Below are 26,102 nucleotides of genomic sequence, written 5' to 3' on the forward strand. Positions count from 1 at the left end.
AGATGATACCTTGTATCAATCCTTGTAATTGCTCAATTCTATAATTGATGATGTTGGATTCCTAGAAAAACGAATCCAATTATTTAGCTAGGGTATTATAAAGATAGAAAATATAATTCCTATTACCTTCCCAAGGACTTGAATGCATTTACCTACACATTCCTCAATTTAATTCATTAGAAAAAAATATTTATATAAGATTTTTAGGATAATGCTTGAGTTTTGATATATGCAAGATAATGTTTTGTATATATAAGATTTATAAGATAATGTTTGAGTCGAGATATATTATATTCATATTTCTTTTATTTGTAGAATATTTATGTTTCTTTTATATTTTTGGATAATATTTTGTTGCCTGATTTCTACTTTTTAGAAAATATAACTTTCATTTAAAAAAAAACTAAAATATCAAATTGGTGTTTTTACTTTTCTTTTCTTTATTGGCTATGAGAAAATGAAAATGGAAACAATGCCCTCTAAATATATTTTTAAACCTAATTTCTATTTTCTTTATATAAAAAAAAAGTCTAAATAAATAGAACTTAAGTTTTTCCTCCTTTAATGTGAATAATAATACATATAACAGATTATATATATAAAAAAAAAAAAAAGAAGAAGAAAAAGAAACCAATAAAGGGAGACTCCTTGAACAATTCGTATCATTGCACAAGATTTGTTTGAATATTTCTAAAATATATAAAAATAATTTCCTAAATGTCTATAAATGAAATTTTATTTATACTTATTTGGAATAACTTTTGAGAGTAAAAAACTTTTTTTTTTAAGGCAACCTTTTAATAGTGTTTGAGAAGTTTAGATTATAATACTAATGGTTTTTAAAAGAGCTTAACATAAAAGCAAGGATAAGATAACTTCCTCCAAGTACATTTTTTGATTTATTGGGCACTATAAACTTCAATAAAAATTTTATAATATTAACAATAATGATTTAGAGCTAATTAAGACAGATAATGAATCTAATGTCCAAATATTTAGTATAATTGATGTTAAGGGCATGAAATATAAAAGACAAAACCATCGTTGAAGCATATTAAAAAAAAATGAATGTGGTTATAGGTCTCATCATTTTGATTATTTGATTTTTATATATTTTTTTCTCTTTTCTTTACTCTAAATCTTTTACTCTCCCCTTTAAATCTCCAAGTGTCATATTTATTTCTCATTTTTAATTTCTTTTCTAAAATATTTTGATTTTTTTTTTATTTCTTCTTTTATTAAAAAATTTAAAAAAGGACAACACAATAGACATATTAATAAATTTTTAGTTATATCTTTTAAAATTTTCTAATTTAATTTAATTTTTATATTTTATAATTGAATAAGTTAAATTTTAAGTAAAAACAAATATTTTTTATAATTTAAATTTATTTTTAGTTTTATTTTCCTATTTTATTTTATTATTAATAATACAACATTTCAGTAAAGTTGTTAAAAGTAATTAATAAAACTTTCATTAAAAATTAATATTAATAATGATATTTTTAAAACATAATTTTCGTATATTTGAAAGAGAGCAATAATTGTTTTTTATATATTTTTTTACATATATTTTAGAATTTTTAATAAAAAAATTAATATTTTCAGATAACATATTTTAGTTGTTTTTTATTGTTTTTTAAGAATTGTTTTAAGAAATAATTATATAAACATATAAAATAATTAAAAATTAAACGCTACATATAAAATTTTTTTAAAACATATTTAAAATATTCAAAATAGGTTAAAACCATTTTAGGTTTTCAAATAGACTTTTATTCTATAAAAATCAGAAAACAATTTTAAAAAACAATTCTAAAAAACTATTTTTTTAGAATTATTTTAAAAAATAGTTACCATAGAAGCTTATAATCAAATAAACTAAATTTAACCAAAGCATGCATATGACCAAAAGAGATCCGATTAATGCTAGTTAAGAAGATATGAGTGAAAATGAATATGATCGTCATATATATATATATATATATACACACATGTGATTCCATTTTTTCTAGGATCAAATTAAGCATGTATTTCATCTGGTATACATCATATGCATACATCATATTAAGACATAAGTGCTGGGAGCTCCCATCTTTAGGAGTCTAATTAAGCAAGAAAAATCTGTTGGCTTCGAAACAAAATGAATTGAGGGCCCCAAAAGTCCAGGCTTACCTAGCGTGCCATATGTGCAAGTCAGAGTCAACGCATACTACCAAATCCTTTTTTAACAAGGATGTCCACAAAGAATAGGACAGGCCGAAAGTTCCTGCCTCCTACCTCACTCGAGACATTTGTCTTACTCCTCTTATGCAGCTAAATTAAGTGAAAAATCAACGTCTATTATGTATGAAATTCGTCTTTGTCAATTAATTGAGCAGGTATAGACTCTAGACTACGCATGCTGGAAATAAAATTTTCTTTGTAGGCTTGCTTTGATGCGGTGAACTTTCTAAATTATATGAGACTTTTAATGAGATAGGCAATTTTGTTGACTTGTGTAAGATTTGTAGCTAAGGTCCTGGTTAGATTAATCACTGAAAATGTGAGAGAAGATGAGAAAAAGGAAGGAGAAGATTTGAAAGTCTATTAATTGTAAGTAATTTTGATCAGTTGACGTTTCTTTCATGTGATTGCTAATGAATGGAACATTTAGAACAGTAAATGTTTGCGTACTGATTGAGCAAAACTACGAGTGAGAAAAGCTTTCATCCCTTGAAACTAAAGGTCAACAAAGAGGGCAATGGTGGAAGAAAAATGATGAGAATTGACTGAGTCAAAGAAATCTGCTACCAGCACTTGAGAGGATTCGAAAAAGGAGTAGCCTCCGAGGCTCATCTCTGCATATATGTATATGGGTAGGTGCTTGATTGGTGGGAGAGGAGAGATGGCAGGTGTGATGAAGGGAAAAGCATGGGGCCTGGGGATATTGATGGTGGTAGTGTTGGGTGTGTGGGAGGGGAGGATGGCAAGTGCAACAGTGAGTGCTGCACAGTGTAAGGAGGAGAGGAGACTTGGGATTAATGTTGTTTTAAGGGTATAAGGAAAATAGTGGAATTACCTAGCCCAAAAACGCAATCAAAGAACAGAAAGAAGAAATAGAAACTTATGGTTGGCTGAGGCGTGAGGCAATGGATGATCCTTAAAGTAGATCCACCCTTCTCGAAGAGGAGCTCAATACATTAGGAAACTATTGGTCTACCTTTAAGATTTAGATCTCACCTTATATGCACCCTACAGACGAGCATTGTACAACTCGAACTTTGAACTAAACCTCCAAATGGGTGTAGGATCGCAACGACCATAATGAAGAACACGGTTGCTGTAGTGGTGATTGAAGCAGGTGCTGAGGGGGACCCCTTGCGCAGGATGCATGTGCGGACGTGACGCACATAAAGGGATCCTGGCCTGAACAGCCCGTAACCTTTCCACAAGCCCATTAGGAAGGCTCCCCTACACCTCTCCACAAGCCCATTAGGATAAAGAAAGTGGGTTAGCTAATATACCCACTAAAAGTGTTCCTCTTTCCTACTTGGGACAAAAAAAAAAAACACTAAATACGCTCTCTTTACTATACACTGTTCCTACAATTAATGCATGCAAAGAAGTTGTTTAGGGCAAGAGTCCGACGCCGGCGTGTTGCCCGAGTGTGAGGGTCACACATCTGGAGTGCGTGTGCCCGGTGATTACACCTAAGTTGGCTGCCCTTGTGGATGTCAACCGAATGATAAAGCTTGTTGATGGTTGTGGAAGGAGGCTCCCTCGGCACGACAAGTGTGGGAGTATGCTCTCTTTTGATCTCTCTCTTTCTCTCACAGATCCACACACTCTCTACAGCTAGGGAAAGGCATAGGGATGGTTTATTTATTTATTTATTTATTTTAACAGAATTTTCTTCAATTATGCAGGTATCACCATTAATCCACAAAAATGAATCAACTTATTTGAATTTTCCACAACGAGGAGATTGACTTGATATTTGGACTTATGTGTATTATGAAGTCTACTAATCGAAGGCCAGGCATTGTTCCAGCAAAGTAAGTCACTGCCCTTTCAGGGTTACTGATCATTCTAAATCCTATTATGCAACAAAAAATGATTAATCTTGTAATCATGACTCATATATGGAAATTGTGATCATCAAGCACAACACCCCAAATCATTTATCTGTTACTGTTTATTAATCAACTATACCTATAAAAGGCCTTACGTCCCTCAGAACCTCATTCTTACTTTGAGATGTTCTGCTTCCTCACTGTTACCCTTCCAAATCATTCTATCTATTGTTGTCATACACTAAGTCCATCCCGTCAATCACCCACCAATAGTAAGAGTCTAATCCATCTTTTGTAGTCATACACCAATTTGAACCTGAGCCTACTACATGCATCTAGTGCATTTGCTATAGCCATACATCTACTTCATCCAAAGCTTGCTGCATTCTACTACATCTGTTCATTTTGAGTCTGTTGCCTTATTTCCTTTTCTGGACAACTTCAAATTCTCGAGTTGTAATATGCCTTGTCAACCGAGTGCATCTGAGGTAAGGTTTTTAGTTGTTGGATCTTGGAGGTAGGGCATCAGTTCCTTCCACACTGAGGTTGATCTTTAAGGAGGGTGGATCTACTTTAACGACAATGCACTGTCACACCTCAGCCAAATAATTGGATAAGTGCCCTATTTCTATTTAGCTTTGTTTTCTGTTTATTTGCTTTTGGACTTAATTTTGATTAAGGTTAAATTCAGATCTTTTGACAAACATTTAGAAAGGTTTTTTCTCACATCATGTTACTTAACTATTCTTGAATTATTATTATCTTGAAAGAATTATGAACCTCATGTGCTTCATAGTTGTTGTTCAACTCTCGTGTGCCTCAGTTCACACTTCCGATGGAGAGATAAAGAGATTGTATAAAGGAAGATGAGGGTTAAAGAGATTGTATAAAGATGTGTGGGTTGGGTCCAACAAACTACCGTAATTGCTTTCCACTTTGCTGATGAGTGGTTCGGAAAAGAGAGCTGTAAAAAGAAGTGTGGCCTGGATCCAACTGACTATACCATCATTGCTCTCCAATTTGCTAACATAGTTTGATTTTCCTACTATTTATTTTGATTTCCCACCAAAGTCATAATAGAATTAATGGAACACGTCCACTTTACAGGACACTAATGTTCCAAGAAGAAAAGTTATGTCGCTTTAATTAGGATAAATTATAACATCATTCTTCTACCTTCACAGTTCAGCTCTTAAATTTTCTTTGTTAATTCCAATCTTTAATTATGCTTTACTTCTAAATAGAATTCCTTTATAGGTAGTTTTCTTTTTCACAAATTTAGGTTCATGAACTTCATCAATATAAAGTAAAACTCATGTCTATGTCACATGCAATGTTGATGTGTTTATCATGTGAATTTCATCGTTTATTTATACCAAAAAACTTTTAATAAACTAGATCATACGATATTCTAACTTAATTTAGGATTGACATTTAAAAAAAAAGTGTTGAATTGAAACTCCACAAGTCAAGATGATTTATATAATTTATCCTTGGAATTTATAAGTGGACCTTGAAGTTTAGTTCATCTCTCATGTACTAAGTAGTTTAAAAATAAAAATAAAAATAAAAAGTGAAAGCAAGATACCTAGGGTTTGTTTGGTAACTATTTTTGAAAATAGTTTTGAAAAATAGTTTTTAAAAATTATTCTTTAATGTGTTGTAGAACAAAAATCTGTTTGAAAACCTAAAATGATTTTAACCTAGTTTTAATATTTTTAAAAATAATTTTTATTTCTAGTATTTTGTTTTTAATCATTCTACATGTTTGTATAATTATTTTTTAAAACAACTCCTAAAAAAATAAGTGAAAACATTATAAAATAATTAAAATATGTTACATGAAAATACTATATTTTTTATTTTTAAGAACATAAAATAGAAAACAATTTTTTATTGTCAAACATATTTTCCTTTTTTTTCTTATAAAAAATAGAAAATCATTTTCGAAAACAATTATCAAACAAACCCTTAGTCATTTGATTCTTGTCAATTTATATCAAATTCTGAAAAGGGGTTGCTTTGTGACTTAATAATGTAGTTGAAGTGTTGGATTCTTTATTTACATTATATTGATATAATTTCCAATAAATACAAATTTTGTATCTATATTAATACACCTCCTATGATCTTCAAAACCAACGATCAGGATTCCAAGTTAAAAGTGAAATATCCATGGAAGGAGACCTAAACTCCATGCCCACCCACCTTCTACTTCAAAGTCATTGTGTTCAAATGTAACCATCCAATCCATGAAATTTTCCGTATGAAATCTCATAAAAAGAAACCAAACCAAATTTTCCAGGCCACGACCACTTTCAAGACGCGTCTTCCCTTTTCCTAAAGTCCCTCCCACTTGCCCTTTTCTTATGCAGCCTGGTTTCCATCAATCAATCAATTAATCGTAGTAGTATATTAAATTGAAGATTCCAGACCATGCTCTTAACTAATATTTTTAAATTTTGTTTGGATTTAGGGCAGCATGCTCTAAACTAAGCTTGGAAATAGGATCAACTCTGTGGGCTAATTATATATAGACCAACCATTAATCCTGATCCTACCCACCATATAAGGAAAATGCCATGATCATATTTGTGATTGGTTGGATGGTTAAGACATGTTTTATAATTGCATTTTACAACAGTTTTCTATTACACGAAAACACAGAAGACATGGAATTTCATACAATATTTTTTTTAATTATTTTCACTTATTTTTTTATGATCTAAAAAAGGGGTTTTGTTTTCAAAAATACTTTCCAAGCAGCCTACACTTTTTGTGAGGGGTCATACGTACATTGGGCTCCAGTCCAATGACTAATGGACATTCTGGATAAGTATGTACCAGATTAAGGATCCTTAGTACTGAATACTGGTACAGAAAATCAAATCCTATGAACTGGAATGCAAAAGACTCGCTAAAAAAGGACAGGAGGCTACATGATGTCAAAAGACTCGCTAGTCACTAGTCTCTAGTCAACCGTCAAAAAGGCAGGAAGGTATGTACTAGAAGTATTGGACTGGGAGTGCCCTCCAAGCCTTGTATCTCTATGTATATATGGGGATAGGGTAATGGTGGTGAAGTGCTCATCGTGGGTTGTAGGACAGGAGATAGATATAGATAGCTGGTAAGATGAAAGGGGGGAAGTCATGGGGTGTGATGGTGGTCATGGTGGTGGTGGTGGTGGGTATGTGGGAGGTGAAGACGGGCAGTGCAGCAATGAGTGCAGCAGAGTGTCAGGAGGAGAGGAGGCTAGGGATTAAAGTATGCACGCCAGTGGTGTATGGGAATGATCCCACACCTGCTTGTTGCGAGAGGGTAAGGGTCACCCATGTTGAGTGTGTGTGCCCTATGATTACTCCTAAGTTGGCTCCCCTTATAGACGTCGACCGGCTTGTGCGCCTCATTAAAGGTTGTGGAAGGAAGGTCCCTCGTCACTTCAAGTGTGGGGGTATGTCCTCATCTCCTTTCCCTTCTTTCAATTACATATACCGTATTTCCACCTCTTATGTAAATTTATATGCAAAAATGCTTTATAATATGAAGTAACTCCATGGATGGCTTCTTCAAACAGAAATGCGTTAAGCTACTAATTGACCATTGCTAATTTCTTTTCAGGCATCACCACTCCTTGAAAGATGAACCTGCTGGAGTTTCTGCCGTCCTCTGGAGAAGGAAAGAGAGATGGTGACTTTTTATCAAGGGGTAGTAAATACTAAATAGTAATGGAGAAGTGATAGTAGATAATAAATGACTCTGGAAATCCAAGCTTGATCTCCTTTATGGGTTTCCCTGCATCTGAGTGTGTTTAATAGCCGCTTATTGTGTACTAGTGAGCGTTATAGTAAAAAAGTGTGCTTTTTCAGTTTATTAAATCAGCAGTATGGTTCAGAAATGCTTAAGGATGGGAAAATCACCGAGTTGGGTCAAGTTGCTTTGAAAGTGTGTTCGATGGAAGTGTTTTATGGAGAATACTCAATCAAATGTTTTTTTTTTTAAATATTATTATTGATTTTTAAATACCACCAATGATTTTTCAAATTTTAAAAAACGATTCGTAAATTTGTAAAACAATTACTTATTTTTTTTCAAAAAACACTTTTTAGAATGTGTTTATAAGAGTGCATTTCCCAGTATTCTATAAAGTATTTTTAATATTTCTTATACCGGGAAAACAATCATTTTAAGAAGTGTTTATAGCATTTCTAAATACTTGAACGATCAAAATTTTCAAGTGTTATTAAGGTTAAAAACATTTTTTTAAATCAATGTTAAATAAACTGTATTTGAGAGTGATTTAAAAATCGTTTTTAGTATTTATGACATTTGAATGATAAAAATTGTCAAGTATTATAAATATTAAAAGCGCTTCCTAGAATCACTATCAAACGGATTCTTAAGAATGCGTTTGATAATAATTCTATAAAATATTTTTTATATTTTTAATACTTGAAAGATAAAAATTTTCAATATTAGAATATATTTAACAATATTTTTACTTAAAATATTTTTAGTTAGAATACTTTATTTGGAAGTGTTTTTAGGAGAATGACTTATCAACTGTTTTCTCAAAAAACACTACAAGTGATTCTTCATTTTTTTAAAGATGTTTCCTAAAATTTGGTGTCAAACACACATTTTTTTTTTAAACGTTTTTATACTAAAAGTGCTTTTTAGAATTACTATCAAATGAGCTTTTCATTAATATCATCCAATAAAAAATAATACAATGATTTAAATATGTAAAATCGATGGTATAATGTTGTCATATTGGTATATGACAATTTTTACGAGATTATAAACTGGGTTATATTCAAATTGAATAAACTTTCACTATTTCAGATGCTTATATCATAAAAAAAAAAAATGTCAATGAAATTCTACTAAAATGTGATCTACTTGAGATTTTAAGTGGAGAATTTTTCAGCCTCATCAGGTACGGTCTACCAAGCAAATGTTAATAAGCACTCAAGCCTCTTTTTGTTTGCTACATAACTAGATTTCAAGATTAAGCATGACTTTCACTTTTAAACTACTGAATTAAAATTAATTTGGCTATTAATCTAGAATTTAAATTGTTGTAGTCTCTTTTTTTTTTGGATTTAGCAAGCAATTTATTGTTTTAATTACAAACTAGATCTAAATAAATTTCTAAAATAATCAATCAAATTTTCAATTCAATGGACAAAAGGGGACAATAGTTATTATCGAATCATTTTGCCCCAAAGGCCGTTTATAAGGAGAAAAACACACCTAAAACATTTATTCATGTCATCTTAAAAGACATATTTCCTGAAAGTAAAAAGAGAGCAAAGAAATGTGTGTACATGCATATAAAGATTGACATTCTCGAAGAAATTATTATATAGAAAATGGTAAGAATGACTTATTAGTCTAGATTGAATAACAATTGAAGAGGCACAAGTTGTCCCTAACAATGCACAAATTGAAGAAATACTCCCTAAAGAGGAATGATTTGAATAATAACCCTTTACGAGGAATAAATATTCTTGAAAGTAAAATGATCTCTATTAGTTATATGAAAATAATCAGGGGGAAGATATATTAAATATTATTGTCATTGAAATATACCTTTGCACATAAATTTCATAAAGTCTTGCAAAATACGCAAAACTAAAAACCAAATATGTGAATAAAACTTTGTATCAAAGTATTACGGGGTGCAATCTTTGTGATAATATTCTTTATAATAGAAAATTTTTCTTCTAATTCATTCACTTTGATCACAATATGAAGGACGGAGATGAAAGTGATTTTTTTGAATTTGAAGATCAATCGAGGGCCTAGAATGACTTTTATTCCTAAATGACTTCGTTGAGTAGTGAAAAACGTGTGTATAGTGCTTCTACGATTTCTTAGACTTACAATTGTATTTTTTGAAGTCTTTTCTTTTTACAAAGCCTTTAAAAAGTTTTTTTTTTTTCAATCTTCTTTATTAAAGGAAGTCACCATTACTTATATATGAAATTAGAGAATTAAATTTGGAGTCCCAAAAATTTGATTGCTTAATTCAAAGAATTTGACTCCTTGATTTTAGCAACTTTTCTCATTTGTTAAGGAAATTTGACAACAAAAGAGTATTTATTTTTAATTCTCTTTTGAGTTCAATTAGAATATTTACTTTCTTTAGAAATTTGCTAATAAGAGAATATTTATTTCTAATTCTCTTTTGATTTTAATTGTTTTCTTTGATTTTATTTGCAAGACTCGTTTTTGTAATCTTTTAAATTTTGTCGTATGTCATATTTTGAATTGCATATCACATGTTCAAGTGTAGAAACCATCACTTGTTGGGCTCAAATGTTGTTGAGCTAAGAAACAACAATTTTGATTATCAATTTAGTGATAATTTAATCCACTAATTTTTTTTTATGTCTACAATATCTTCTTTCTAGACAACTCTTCATTTCATAAAGAATAATGAAGATTTCAAATCATAAATTATGTAAGAATGCCAACGTAGAAATAATGAGCCAAAATGGAAAATGTGATTAAAACAAAACAAAACAAAACTTATCTATACAAGTATTAGGACCTACAATCCAATGTTTTTTAAAAAAAAAAGTTTGACTAGATATAAATGAACTTAAAGTTTAGTATCTGTAAATGTAAAACCTAATGGATTTTAATTTGTTATTGTATGAAAGTGTAATTCAGATAAAGCAAAATTTATTGTCTCATGTTTCCTATAGATATCTTATATCAACCTATGTAATAGCTTTATCATATAATTGATAATGATAGACTCCCAAAAAATAAATCCAATCCTCGAATCTCTAAAAGGGTATATACATCTATATCTCCTAGGTGCAATGGAAACTAATAAGTCTTTTAAACACATTCTAAGGTGAGAAACAAGGAGATCACATAGCTTCGATTAACATGTTCTCTAATCCTTTTTCTAGTTGATGAAGGGTGATATCAAACACCTAGAGATCTTTCATCAGATAACTCTTCCTTGGATCTTAACAATGGAGAAGGGTGAACTTCTCTCTACAAGGACGACACTAGAGTTTTTTCACCCTAGAAGACAATAGTGAATTAGAATGTCTAACCCTAAACCCTAAAAGGGTTTATAGATAGACCTCTTTTTGGGTTTAAGTGACTTGAACTTATCTTAAGCTTAGGTCACTTAATCTAACCAGTTGGATCCTAATTAAGTGATTAGCTCTAATGGACTATAATTAATTAATAGACCAATCTAAAAACACAATTTATAAGCTCTTGTGTAGTTCTATATTTTTACCAAAATATTGTTATGCACACATGTGAATGAAATGCTAAATACCTCTCAAAATGTAACCAAAGAATGTGATCATTTCGAGAGGGGACCACTAAGACCCATAAGAAAATATTGACTTGCTTAAAATTCAATTCTAAAATTGATGCAACATCCCACCATAGAGAGTCAAATGCACTTTAATATTATATAAAATTAAATCAAGAAGTTAATTAATTAAATCCAATTTAATTATTTCTTGGGTTTGTGACTTTCTAACCATTGCATACAATCTTCCCATAAATTGGTATTCATAATCTAAAGAGGTTGAAGTTATCATCCTCTAAAAATTACCTCTACCATGTTTGAGTCTCAAATCTTATTATTATGTGACTAATTGGCATACTCTAACTCACTAAAAGTATATGTCAAATTCCACTAAAGGAATTACTACGATACCACAAATTTCATGATCACAAGTCCTTATGATCATCCAATGATACATATTATCACAATCCTATGAGATATCATAGTGTATATCTCGAAAATACTTATTATTTTCTACCTTAATCAATAATGACCTAATCTATAGGGAATATATGATCACCTTAGGATCGCATCTATATATCAAAACCACTAAAGACCTCAACACTCTTTTAGAGTGCATGCAATCTATTATAGGGTTCTTTAGATCTAATGTAATGGAAAAATATGACAATAAAAACCATTTAAAACATATATCTAGAGAATTTAGATATCAAACCTATGATTTAGATGTTCCTAAATCAAATTCAATCTGATGAAAAAACTCTATAAGCATGTTATATACTTGATAATCTTCTGCTTGATCACTCTTTCCAAGGATCTTGACATAAGAGAAGAATCATATTCTATTTAAAGAGGGAGGTTATAGTTTTCTCTCTAAAATCTTTAAAAAGAGAATGAAAGACTGAAGCCCTAAACTCTTAAGAGGGTTTATATAGGTTTCCCTATGAGTTTAAGTGACTTGAGCTCAACTTAAGTTTGAGTTACTGAATCTAGCCTACTTACGTCTTGATTAATTAATTAACCTTATTAGACTCTAATTAATTAATTAGTTTTATTGGACTTCAATTAATTAATTATTATAATATAGAAAGACCATTCATACGATTCAATGCAACCTTGCATTTTTATCAAAACGCTCTTATGCACACATACGAATTAGAAACGTAAAAATACCTTTAAAATCCTACCACCATAAATCTGAAGCTTGAACGTGGACCATTGGAACCCATAGAAAAATACTTACTCTCTTATAATCCAATTTTGAAGTTAACTCAACATCTCACTATAGAGAGTCAACCGTACTTTAGTGTCATATGTATATTACAATGAGATAAAACTTAGGCCTATGACCTACTATCTGATACATGTAAACTCTTCATAAACTGATGTCCGTAATTTAAAGAGGTATATATTATCAACCTCTCAAGATTCCTTTTATAATCTTTAAGTTATAGATCATCTTATTTTGTGATCAATTGATATACTCTAACTCACAAGAACACATATCAAATTCCACTTAAAGAATTATTGTTGTTATAAATTTCATGATCAAATTTCCTTAAGATCATATAAGAGGACACACTATTTTAATCCCATGAGATATCATAGTGCGCCTCTAACACCTGTTGTCATCAGCTTCCATCAATAGTGACCTATTTCGTAGGGAATATGTCTCATTCATGGTCAAAGCCTCTTGATGATTTTAGCATAAACTAAATATCATTTCAAGGTTAAGAGTTCATACAATATAGTAGTTTAATGAATCATAACTATCTGATCATTGATGTCATGATTCATTATAGGTCATGTCCAATTTGTAACCAAACACACTAATGTAGTTATCATGGAAATCTCATCCTAATCATTAAGACCAATCATCTTTCTTACTACAACCTCACATGGATTGCCTAAATCCATGAATCAGTTGTAAACAACTTATCTACTTACAAGGAAACCATGACTTGGATCTTCTATGTAACTTCTAATGCACCCAAATCATGTATAATACAAGAAATGTTATACCAGAATGCTCAACATATATAATGCATAAATAAGATAATGAAAGGAGAACCAAAATGATCCATTTATTGCTCCCAGCAAGATCAACATTCTTTCAAGATTGAGAGTTTATACAACATAGTAATTTGGTGAAATCATAACTCCTCATACAATGTCATGATTCATCATAAGTTTTGCCCAATGTGTAATCATACATATGACTTTTGTATTCATTATGGGAAACCTATCTTAATGACCAAGACAAGTCATCCATTTAATTAGGAAATAGCATACTACACTACACCTCATATGGATTACTTAAGTCTATGCACAAACTATGAACAAGTCATCAACTTATAAAAAATCTATGACTTAAATCTTTTGTGCAACTTCTAATGTACCTAAATCATATACAATGAAAGTGGCATAGGTTGGAATGATCAAACAAACCATAATGCAAAAGAAAGAAAGAGAAGTGAAACAAAAATCATAATGTAAATATTAATGAAATCTTATATTGTTGCATCATGTTATGCTTTTAAGAGCTCTATCCTAATAGTAACCCCAAAAAAGATTTGATATCTACTTATGATATAGATGTAATATATGTATTTATATCCATAGACAGGTTTAAATCCTTGAAGGATTCGCAAAATAAGTCCCTAAATGATTAAAATATCTAAAAAAATGGTTTGAAATCTAGTATCACATTCTAGATTGAAACATGATAACAAATTAATATATACTTAATTAAAATTATGCCCTTGTATGGATTAAAGTGATGGTTTGTCTTACCTTGCAAATTGAGTATAGTTTACCTAGTGTATTGGTCTATCAATTTACATACATAAGAAGTCTTAAAGTGCTTTCATATTATTAAATCATACCCACTTAGTTCCCCTATGGTTATTCGTTAATTTGAATTGAATAAAGATTCATTTTATCTTAATGCTATTGGACACTGATAATGCGATTGAGGCTTATCAATTAGCCAACAAATGCAACTGATTTCTTTTACTTTCCCATTTAAAATCAATGAAAGTCTAATTGATCTTAAGAATAAAAATAAAGAGGAATCATGTCAAGGTGAAAATATGGATGAATTAAGAACCTACAAAAGTGGATTTTGTGGAAAGTATGTTTTGAAGAAAATAATCCCCAAATCATGCACTAGAGTAGTAATTTGTGCATGCTTCTAAGACTACCCTCCAACTAGCTGAAGGTGGACTGCCACCTATACAAGACTAGCTAACATACACACTTGATTGGAGCTCACATATGTAATTGTTACATTATTCATCACCACTTCAACTTTTGTACCAAACATGTCATTAGAGATAGTAACATTGTTTTTATTTAAAAATAACAATGTTAGTTACTAAAAGTACCACTATAGATAGTAGGATGTCCAAGCCTATTTAAATTCATCATCATTTCAACCTCTACATCAAAAATATTATTGTTGATAGTAACATTGTTTTTACTTAAAAGTAACAATGCTAGTAACTAAATGTACCACGATAGATAATAGGATGTGTTAGCCTCTTTAGTTTTTTATTGTCATTACTATAACTTTGGCAATGATTATTAAATAATATATAAAAAAACACATAATGTACTTTTTAAAACCATTATTTATTAAAAATAAAACAATTTTAATGATTTAAATTTTTAATTAAACAAAATGTACTTTTTTACATATTTGATAAAAAAAAAACATTAGTTTTTTTTTCTTTTTAAATATCAATGTATTATGATGGGAATTGTAAATCTATAATAAAAAATTTAATGCAAATACTTTTAAAATTAAATATGCTTAAAAGAATGATTATTATTAATTTTTTGTTGAATGAAATTAAACGTAAGTTCAAATTTTCTTTTATATTATTTTTCTGTTTCTATTTTGAAGAAAAAAAAATAATATTATTTTTTTATATTTTTTTTTTAATTTTGAAGAAAACAAAAAACACATGTGGATATTGTTTTTTTTTATTTTTAATTTAGGTTTAATATTCTATAAAAAATATATATATATATGAAAGTAAGATCCAATAATGTGAAAGTTATAAATATAAAAATATTATTAATATGGAACAAAATAAAATATTATCTATCTATCTATATATATGAAATCAATATTTGTTAAAACAAAAGTTTAATAAAGAAAATAAAAAATAATAATTGAATGAATTGTACATTTCGTGCATGATGATTCAATTTCAACCTTACACCCTGTTCCTCACTTTAATATTTTTCCATCAATGACTTCGTCTGAGAGACTCTGCAGCATCAATAACACACCCAGAATAAAAAAAAAAACCCTTCATTTTCCAGCCTAGACTCCTCTGCTTCACCGGTCAACGCTCCCCAATTCTCCACACCCAATTCATAGAATCCAAATCTCTTTCTGTGTTTTTCTCTACTACCTAAATCCCAAATGGCTCGGAGGCAAATCGACTCCGAACCCAGCCGATATGCTTCTCTGATCCTTCTTTTGATGGGTGTCGCCTCATGCACTCTGGTTTATGCGTTCCTTTCTGTGGTGCTCAGACCCTGGGCCGACTCTCCAGTTTCAGAGCTTGATGCTTCAGCATTGGATGGGAGTAGTAGGGCGGAGGTTGGGAGCGAAGGGTGTTGTAGAGGGATTGAGAATTTGGAACTTTGGGGGCCTGCGGTGAAGTGGGGTTCTGACTTTAAGTTCAATTCTTCTAAGGAGTGTTGCATGGCTTGTAAAGGGATGTGTAGTGGGAATGATGGGCCGTGCTTGTGTGATACTTGGGTGTTTTGTGGGAATAGAGAGGCTTGCGGGCCAAAATTCGGTGAGGTGAGTGTGAATTTGATGCTTGTTATTCATTTTCTTTTGTGGTTCTGGTGGAATTGGATTAGTAGTTTGTTTGGCAATTAGGATGAATTGGGTTTATTGTTTTTCTTATAGTTGTTTGAAGTGTGCGCTAATCTTTTGATTGATTTCATTACCTATTTTTATGGCTCTTTGAAGAATTTGATGCAATTGATTTATTGGGTTTGTATGACTTTTCTGGTTTATAGTTTGGTTATTGTTTAGAGCTGGGGTTTGATGTTCCATGGTTGTGGAAATGGTCCAATGGTTTAATTAAAAATTGATGAATTGGGTTTAGGTGAGTTCATTTGTCGGTATTTAATCTATATTGCAGATCATGCAGTTACTAAAATTTGAGTTTGGGATAGTCACTTCCATTTTGATTATGTTGTGATTTCATCCTTGCAAACTTTTGATAGATCACAGATTGTAATTCCTTTCAGAGCCATGATCTGTGAGATGCTTATTCCACCAATGAATTCAATCAATCATCTTTGTTTTGTATTGTACTTGAGAAGCTAAGTAACAAAAGAATGGAAGGCTTGTTTTTCTATAAACTGAATCCAGAACTCCAATGGTGTTCTTAGTTATTGAGGATTTTTATCTTTGGAAGTGCTTGTAAATTAAGTTTCTTCACAAGTTTGGAACTGGAATGGGATACCTACATTTTTCGAGATAAAATTTTCATTATCAGTAGTTACATGTAGGGGCATTTCTGAATGATATGATACACTGACGATTGGGTGATTTCTAATTTCATTCCTTCACTTTGTGGCTTTAGTGTTGGTTGAAGAAACAGAAGGATATATTAGCTCCTGATCGGCAAGAATCAGGGCACAAAGTTAGTTGGACTTCTGGGATTATCTTTGGAAAAGGAGAGGTATTGCATTTCATTTCATTCCCCAGTTATATGAGGTTGCATTTTGCCTTCTGACATTTTTCTTTTCACTTTTACCTCCTGATATCCAAATTCTTCTCTCTTGTCCAGACTTCTTACTAAAAGTAATTCAAAGCCTTACTCATTGTTATGGAAAAAGCATTTAGTTGGACTCAAATTTCCATTTTTAAGGATGAGGAAAACAACATTTTCTGAGGAAAAAGATGACACAAGTATAAACCCTAGAAGAGCTATCTTACGATATTCTAATCTTGACCAAGGGATTCTTGATCAGTCATGGAATCACTGTTTCCCACTTCACTATCATGGGAAAAGATTAGTAGTCCTCTCATGTTAGCATAAAACCAATGGGTAGCATCACTTGATCTCTGAGTGAGGCTGCATACTTTCCATGAAAGTTCATTCGGTACACCTCCATAAAACTTCTTAGAAAATAATTGCCATTGAATTGTGATGATCCGATAGTGCATTTTCTGTGACTATTTTCTCTTGCAAAGTTTACCAAATTCTTATGAATGTTGTAATTCAAAATTTCTTGGCTGTTTGTGATGTATTTGGTTGTCTGTCCTTTTTTATTGGATTTTCAGTAAGTTATCATGCGAGCGACTTATCTTTTACATTGCTTATTTGTTCTATGTTTTTTTTCTTTTTTTCTTTTTTTATTACTTCTAGGGCATTGTTGGATTGGAAACAGAGTATGGTACTCTTCATATAAAAGTAAGTGCTCTGCTTATTGTGTGGCCAATTGTTTTAACATTTCATGATGGTAATACTAACAGCATATGTCTAATAGTTAACCAGTTAGGAGTATGTGTATGTGTAATCAAATTAATTATTTAATTTTCTTAAAAGCGAACAACAAACAATTGTGAGTGGATTTCCAGGCGGGGTTAGGTGCTATCCGGATTTTTTAGAACTTGGTGGAAAGAGTAAGGGAGCATTAGAGAGAGTGCGGGAAAGTTCTCAAGGGAGATGATGGATTTTTATGAAAATGTGAAATGGAGGGAGCATTAAAGAGGCAGTCAAAGTGATTTCATTGTTATTTTGATTAATGTGCGGGGAAGTTCCAAGGAAGAGGATCAATTTCTATGACAATGTGGAATGGATGGTTGAAACTAAAAAAACGCATCTACTGTGTTCAGGAATTGATGTTGACTTGTAACAAAGCATATTGTAAGCTGGTGCCATGATCACCCACAAAATTTCACAAAAAAGTCTGTTGGCCCATTCTCCTCCATACATTTTTTTAAACACGCCGTTACGTTTCATTCCACAATGAACTTAGTCACATGATAAATCAGTAAAACGGAAATGATCCTTGAGTAGACTGTCAACAACTTAATAAAGCCTTACCCTACAAAGCTTGAATTTAATATGGGTGGTATAAGAGTAAAGCATGAGAAGTATCAACATTAGAGACAAATACACATCACTCTTGTGCAATGTTGAATCAGACTGGTTGGCCAAGTCCTTCCTGTATGTGATGACCCTGCTGACATTGGTTACTGTTCTAGGATGACAAAAAAGTTGAATTATGCTTTCCTCTCATCTGTCTAACGAGTAACCGTCAGAATTTTTCTTTCTTCATTCACATAGGTTATATATTTTTTGGCTTTTGTTTATGCAAATGGCATAATATACAACTTTTTTATACCTGGTTTGGTGCAGCTCTTACCTGACTGTGCTCCACACTCTGTGGCTTATATTCTTGAGCTGTTGGCATTGCGCCATTGTGCGGGTTGCCAATTTTATCGAGCAGAAAGCAGGGGAATGTATTGGGATTCACAAGGAAACCACATAAAAGATGTAAGCGTGGATCAGTCATTCTTAATTTTGTATTCCTGAGTGCTCACAGCTTACTAACCAAAGCTTCTTTGGTGAACTTTTCAGGCTCCTCTTGGCCCTCCATTTGCTTTGATTCAAGGAACACTGGAAGCCCTAGGAACCACATTCAAGAAGATCCCCACAGAAGATTGTCCAACAATAGGAAGGGGTTCGGTTGCATGGGTTGGTTCGGGCCCTGAATTCTTCATAAGCCTGGCGAACCACCAAGAGTGGAAGAAAGTATACAGTGTGTTTGGTTCTGTTCTTCCCGAAGACATGGAAATTGCAGAGAAAATTGCTCAGCTCCCCACCAAATTGGATGTTTGGAACAAAATCAACGTGTCAGTTCTTGAAAACCCAATACCCTTACGGCTCCGGAGAATGAAGAAGAGTGAGGGTGATCTTAACGTTGCTACAAATGTGGAATCAGAGTGAAGAAATGGTTCTCATCTGCTCTTATTTATACTGCAATTTTTGGTTCTGCGCAATTTGGCTGCTCTTTGGTGTGCCCTTTCCTGTAACCTGGGATTTGTATACTAAATTTCTTCTGCCTTTCTCAGAGTAACAAATAATTTTTCCTGAGATGGAATGCCCTTCTACTACTGTCTTCTTTTCTCTGTTTCTCCTAGGAACATGATTTAAGCGTCATTCTATGGTACCGAAAAGTGCTTGGAGGTACCATACCTCCACTTTTTGACCAATCAAAATATGACACATGTAAAGTTTACATGAATAAAAAATTGAAAATTGAAAATTTGGTAAATCAGGTATTTTAAAAGGAAGAAATTATAATTCAACTAATTAATACATAAGTCAGCCACCTTGAACACTGATCATGACGTGGCACGATCCGAACCGCCCACAGCCAGCTATAAAGCCCATCCAACACAGTTCCCCCCGTCAGATTTTCAACGGCACCTTCCCGCCACAAGAATGGTGCAGTTCCACGAACACATCATCACAGAGCTTCTCGAAGACTCCAATGGCGGACTGGTGGTGCTCTCCTCAGGCCTCTGCCTCCCCAAGCTAATCTCCTCTCTCCTCCTCCTCCACCATCCTTCCCAAGGCTCCCTTCTCCTCCTCTCCTCTTCCCCTTCCCAAAAGCAACTCATCCTTTACCACCTCGACGCTAACCCTAACCCTAACCCTAACCCTAATCTTCCCTCCGAGATTACTTCCGATCTTCCGGCGCACCACCGCCACTCTCTCTACACGTCTGGCTCTGTTTTTTTCATCACTTCTCGGATTCTTATCGTTGATCTTCTAACTTCTAGGGTTCCGACTTCGGGCATTGCCGGCCTCATTATTCTCAATGCTCACTCCCTATCCGAGACATGTACAGAGGCCTTTATTGTGCGAATTATCCGATCTCTCAATCCCGCAGCGTACGTTCGGGCGTTTTCGGATAAGCCGCACGCGATGGTGTCGGGGTTCGCGAAGGCGGAGAGGATAATGAAGTGTTTGTTCTTGAGGAGGTTGCATCTGTGGCCGAGGTTTCAGGTGCATGTGTCGCAGGAGTTGGAGAGGTGTCCGCCGGTGGTGGTCGACATTAGGGTTCCGATGACGGCGCACATGCAGGGGATTCAGAAGGCAATTGTTGAGGTTATGGATGCGTGTCTGAAGGAGATGAGGAAGACAAATAAGGTGGATGTGGATGATCTGACGGTGGAGAATGGGCTGTTTAAGTCGTTTGATGAGATTGTGAGGCGGCAATTGGATCCCATTTGGCATACGCTTGGGAAGAAGACCAAGCAACTGGTTTCGGATTTGAAAACTCTGAGGAAATTGTTGGATTATCTTGTTAGGTATTTATTTCTTGGTTCTATTATTTTGGGGCTAAAATTTGGTTTTGCTCTGGAAAATAAATATTTCAAGAAATTGTTGAATTTCCATGTTGGATGAAGAATTTTTTTGTTTTTAGCTTAGTTTAATGGTATATTGTATGATTGATTTAGAAAATTATCGAATAGCCTTGTCATTTCTATTTTGGGTTAGTTATGCTATGTCATAAATTCCATTTGAAAATTAGTGGAAATATTTTAATTCTCAGGCCTGCGTGTGCATATATATATCGTGTTTTCATTTATATTAGTTAATTATGATTTTGTTCATGGATTCATCTAAACAACCTGAGGACATTGTTGGATTATACATGAAAGTTGAAGAACTTTTGATTTTATATGTTTTGGATCAGTTGCCAATGTTAATGATAGCTTGAATTTGAAAACCTTGAGGAATTTGTTGGATCATCTTGCAATGTGAACCATCACTGTTTCTAATTTTTGTTTAATTGTGATTTTGATAATGGATTTGGTCTGCGGCTTGCATAGGTACGATGCAGTTTCTTATTTGAAGTATTTGGATTCACTAAGAGCATCAGAGAATATTAGGTCTGTTTGGATATTTGCAGAGTCGAGCTATAAGATTTTTGAGTATGCAAAAAAACGGGTCTATCATTTTGTGAGGTTGGATGGTGGGAAATTGGGTGGGCAGAATAAGAGTGTGACAAACAAAAAGAGAAAGTTGAACAACCTGAACAACAATAAGAATGAAGGTGAGCATTTTATATTCTATGTGTATTCTTAAAATTGGATAAATTCCAAAAGGAACAGTAAGAAAAATCCATCAGGATTATTCTTAAGAGTTATTTTAATAATTTTCTTCGTTTACATGCATATGTAGCAAATGGTGATTCGGTGCCAGCAAGCACAAACGGTGGAGTAGTTCTGGAGGAAGTGCTAGAGGAATCACCAAAGTGGAAGGTGTTACGTGTGAGTGAGTGAGTTTCATTTTTCTTTGGTATCTTTATAGTATATTTTGTTTATAGTTGTGAGATATCATTGAAAATTAACCCTACACAACAGTTGTCTACATGTTAGTCCCTGATGTTATATCTCATGAAAAAAGGATTTCCCTTGGTAGATTACTACATTACCTTTCATTCTTATTATCAGTTGCTACTGTTATTTCAAATTTGATGGATATAAAAAATAATCTTTTGAGGTAGTTCATTTAGAAACTTTTGCCTAAATTTTACTACAGGAGGTTCTTGAAGAGATAGAAGAGGAAAGAGAAAAGCAAGCTTCTTCAAGAGAAGATGCTTCAGCCGAAGGTGACGAGGATGATAGTGGCATTGTTTTAGTGGCTTGCAAAGATGAACGCTCATGCATGCAACTTGAAGATTTCATCAAGAGTGGTCCACAGAAGGTTTTCTCAATTTACTATAATTCTTTTCACTTTGTCTTGCCATGCCACGTGCTTTTGACTCTTATTTTGTGTACCTACTCCTATACTAGCTTATCAGTTGGTTCCTTAATCACCACACTTTGAGTCTACCATGCCCAAACCAAATCCCTTGCAACTTTTAGAACTAAACTGTGCTCTGCTTTTCCTGGTTTTTGAATCTAATACATGTTGCATGATCTTTGATAACATTTAGCACCGAACTAGAAGGTAGGCATCTCATAGTCTTAGCTTAACATAATTATCCAGGATATTTTTTAATAATATAGGTCCTTTCGAGGTTTCTTATTTTCATGGATAAGAACCTATTTCTGATTGTAAGTTAACATTCTTTACAAAATTTTCCAAATGTGAATTATGAAATGGTCTTTTGTAATTTCTAATGTCTAATTCTGATGTTATTATGATCTTTTATTCAAATCTTATGACCATAAGAACCAAATAGAATATGACATACAAAAAAAGTAAGAATTTTTATATTGTTTTTCTCTTGTTATGGAAGCAAGCTGCATATAGCAGCCTCAGGTATGTTCTTTGCAGCACCATATTTTTTACTTAACAATGGATGATAAATGAGCTTGTCTAACAACTGATTGTTATTTGTGTATTTTTCTTCTGAAGGTCATGCGTGAAGAGTGGGAAAAGTATTTGCTAAGCAAAGTGGAGTTGCGGGGGTTACAAACACGTAAGAAAAATAAAGCAAAAGAACCTAAAGGGTTTGGGATACTTAATGGAGAGGTTCCTTCTACATCTGGACAGAATACAGAACCTACCAGTATAAGCAAGCTGGAACATGATGCGCTGATGGCTGCAGCATCAGTAATAAGTTTAGCCAAAAAGGATACCGCTGTTAGTGATAATTCACAACCTCATATTGGCAGTGGGGGGCGGGGAAAAGGAAGGGGTAAAGGAAGAAATATAAAAATCACAGGAGAAGCTCAGGTTTCTGGGCACAAGGTTAACAATAGTAATAGTGAGCAAGGAAGAAATGACAAATCTGAAGTATTTGGTTCAGAAAATGATAGCCAGGGAAAAGAAATTGATCCAGTGGGTTCTGGTGATTTCAATGAAAACAAAGATAAAGGTGCATCTGTGGATAAAGGAGTTCTTCAGAAGCATTGTCAAGAGACTGATGCTCCATCATTCAGCAATGCTAAGCAACTACCATTGGTGCACTTTTATGCCCTAGAAAGTGAAAAGAGCAATATACTTGATGTTTTGAAGCCTTCTATAGTTATTGTTTACCATCCAGACATGACTTTTGTCAGGGAAATTGAAATATATAAAACTGAAAATCCCTCAAAAAAATTGAAAGTTTATTTTCTGTTTTATGAAGATTCCACTGAGGTGCAAAAGTTTGAGGCAAGCATACGCAGGGAAAATGGAGCATTTGAATCTTTGATTAGGCAGAAATCATTGATGATGATCCCTGTTGATCAGGTTTGTTCATCTGTTCCACCGTTTCTTTACAGAGTTTCCATGCAGTTTACTATTGAATTTTTTATTTTATTTTTTTCTTATTTGAATCACCAATCAGTTAGATTTGGACATGCTGTTGATGTGCATAATACCAGATGGATTCTACTTGGTGCTGCCTTGAATAATCTTAGACAAAAATGATAAAACATCTGGTGTATCCCAATTCATTGTGTTCAGTCATTTTCATTTGTCTTTCCCATACCATGGACATTAGAGAACAATATTGTTAGCAGATTATTTAGCCCATTCTAGTAATCTAAACTCATGTTCTTGTTAGTTCTGAATTAGAATTTTTTGTTTGTAGGGTAGCTTTGTGAATTACTTTCCTGTGTGAAGCCAAAGAATCCAATTCCACTCAGATATTACCTGAGGTCTTCACAGAACATGTAGCATCATTTATTGTACTTCCTATGGCATATAATAATCGGAGACCAACTTCATCTGCATCTTTTTCCATATGATCTTTGTTAGTACTCATATAGTTCTGGTTTTTTGTTGCTGTCACCTGCTCTTGAATCAGGATGTGCGTGGCCTGGGATTGAATTCTTCCATTGAACCACAAGCTATAACTTCCCAAAACTCAATAACCAGAAAGGCTGGTGGAAGAAAGGAAGTGGAGAAAGAAATCCAGGTAGGTGATGTTCTGCATTCTATGAATGACAATTCTTTTACTGTTTTGAAGATACAATTCCTTCAACAAAATCACATTTTTTAGGTCATAGTTGATATGAGGGAGTTCATGAGCAGCCTTCCAAATGTTCTTCACCAGAAGGGCATGCGCATTATACCAGTTACCTTGGAAGTTGGGGATTATATCCTCTCTCCTCTAATTTGCGTAGAGAGGAAGAGTATCCAAGATCTTTTTGGAAGCTTTGCATCAGGCCGCCTATACCATCAAGTGGAAACCATGGTACGGTATTATAGAATACCAGTGCTTCTGATTGAGTTTTCACAAGACAAAAGCTTTTCGTTTCAGGTAATTTGATATTAATTCTTAATAAGATGTCCTTTAGGGCAGGCTTAAAGCTTTACAAGTTTTGATCCATTGGTTTGTGTTGGTAGTCTGCAAGTGAAATTGGTGATGACGTCACACCAAATAGTATTATTTCCAAGCTGTCATTGCTTGCTCTACATTTCCCCCGTCTGCGCATTGTCTGGTCTCGCAGTTTGCATGCAACCGCAGAGATATTTGCTTCACTCAAGGCCAATCAGGATGAGCCTGATGAAGCAAAGGCAATCAGGGTGGGCGTCCCCTCCGAAGAGGGTATCGTGGAAAATGATGTGAGGTATGAAACTTAATTGTCAGGTCTTCTTCACATCCTAAAGTTTTCAGATTGTGTTTTTAGATGGTGCAAGATTCCAACAAGAGTCTTGTGAATGGCATTTTCAAAAGCAACAAGTTTTACTGGGGAAACCGACTCAGTTCAGCAATTTATGTTGGAAGTTGTCTAATGGGTTCATGTGTTTGTAGTTTGGTATATGAATTTTGTGGTTGATTACTTTGTTCATTTACAGAGCTGAAAATTACAACACTAGTGCGGTGGAGTTGTTGAGACGGCTGCCGGGTGTAACAGACTCTAACTATAGGGCTATAATGGATGGGTGTAAAAGCTTGGCAGAACTTGCCCTTCTTCCTGTAGAGAAGCTAGCTGAATTAATGGGAGGTCATAAAGCTGCAAGGACCCTGAGGGAGTTTCTGGATGCCAAGTATCCAACCTTGCTATAGGTAGTGATATAGCGCAAATAGATTTAAATTTAGGTCCTACAGAAACAGTGAGCTGTAGCATATTTTAAGCATTGTTGTATTAGTATCGAGGATTTTATCTGGACCTTGTTGGGGTTACCATGGAGTCATGGACTAACCCCTTTCCAATTTTTTTGGTAATATTTAGTTACTTCATTGTTTAGTCCAAGCTAACATTGAGCTTGGGGCGCATTGTGGGGCCAATGAGTGGTGTAATCTTTTGTCCCCTAGTAGATTATTTTTATTTATATTTGTGTATATTTTAACACACTCTGATAGAGCCGTGTGCGTTTGAATCGACTCTGGAATGACTGGACTGGACGTAAAGCTTTATATGTTGTTATCCCTGTCTCAGCAATGTTTTCAGAATCAATGAACCGGAAAAGTTTGTTCATCATTTAGTCAGACCACGGTAAAACTGGTAACATCATAAATAATAAAATTATATATAATTAAAAATTTTAATAATATTTTATTTTTATATTTGATATATCAAATTAAATAACGAAGAGAAATATAAATATATTAATATTTAAAATTTTATTAAATATAAAATTTACAATATTTAAATATAAAGGTATATTTAAAATGAAAAAAATTATAATATTTAATTTTATTTGTATGTTTTTTGTATTTTATTATTTTGAAATTATTATATTAATTAATTTATATTATTTTTTAATTACATTATATAATTATTATAAAAATAAATGTGAAAGTGTTTTATACTTTTA

The 26,102-nt window shown here is 33.0% G+C and overlaps 3 protein-coding genes across 4 annotated transcripts; all 3 read left to right on the forward strand.

Moving 5' to 3' along the window:
- The first annotated feature begins 7,171 nt into the window (after positions 1 to 7,171).
- Positions 7,172 to 7,902, forward strand: LOC117907848. Its single transcript, XM_034821513.1, has 2 exons — positions 7,172 to 7,506; positions 7,674 to 7,902. Exons 1-2 carry the CDS (start codon positions 7,188 to 7,190, stop codon positions 7,688 to 7,690), a joined length of 336 nt encoding a protein of 111 aa, XP_034677404.1. The 5' UTR covers positions 7,172 to 7,187; the 3' UTR covers positions 7,691 to 7,902.
- Positions 7,903 to 15,612: 7,710 nt separating this feature from the next.
- On the forward strand, positions 15,613 to 19,505 carry LOC117931843. Its single transcript, XM_034852916.1, has 5 exons — positions 15,613 to 16,165; positions 16,962 to 17,060; positions 17,751 to 17,795; positions 18,747 to 18,884; positions 18,969 to 19,505. The coding sequence occupies exons 1-5, from the start codon at positions 15,779 to 15,781 to the stop codon at positions 19,335 to 19,337; spliced, it is 1,038 nt and encodes a 345-aa protein (XP_034708807.1). The 5' UTR covers positions 15,613 to 15,778; the 3' UTR covers positions 19,338 to 19,505.
- A 229-nt stretch (positions 19,506 to 19,734) lies between these two features.
- Positions 19,735 to 25,711, forward strand: LOC117931830 (DNA repair endonuclease UVH1). 2 transcript variants are annotated; one of them, XM_034852903.1, is made up of 9 exons: positions 19,796 to 20,707; positions 21,233 to 21,456; positions 21,585 to 21,673; positions 21,945 to 22,109; positions 22,767 to 23,585; positions 24,145 to 24,255; positions 24,340 to 24,600; positions 24,687 to 24,910; positions 25,140 to 25,711. In XM_034852903.1, exons 1-9 carry the CDS (start codon positions 19,836 to 19,838, stop codon positions 25,348 to 25,350), a joined length of 2,976 nt encoding a protein of 991 aa, XP_034708794.1. In that variant the 5' UTR covers positions 19,796 to 19,835; the 3' UTR covers positions 25,351 to 25,711. The 2 variants fall into 2 exon arrangements, 1 of the variants encoding a protein (XP_034708794.1); XR_004654104.1 differs by lacking the exons at positions 24,340 to 24,600; positions 24,687 to 24,910; positions 25,140 to 25,711 and adding an exon at positions 23,683 to 23,995 and having other exon boundaries at positions 19,735 to 20,707; positions 24,145 to 24,234.
- Positions 25,712 to 26,102: the final 391 nt, after the last annotated feature.

This window comes from Vitis riparia, chromosome 2 (genome assembly GCF_004353265.1).
Source record: "Vitis riparia cultivar Riparia Gloire de Montpellier isolate 1030 chromosome 2, EGFV_Vit.rip_1.0, whole genome shotgun sequence".
Taxonomy (NCBI): domain Eukaryota; kingdom Viridiplantae; phylum Streptophyta; class Magnoliopsida; order Vitales; family Vitaceae; genus Vitis; species Vitis riparia.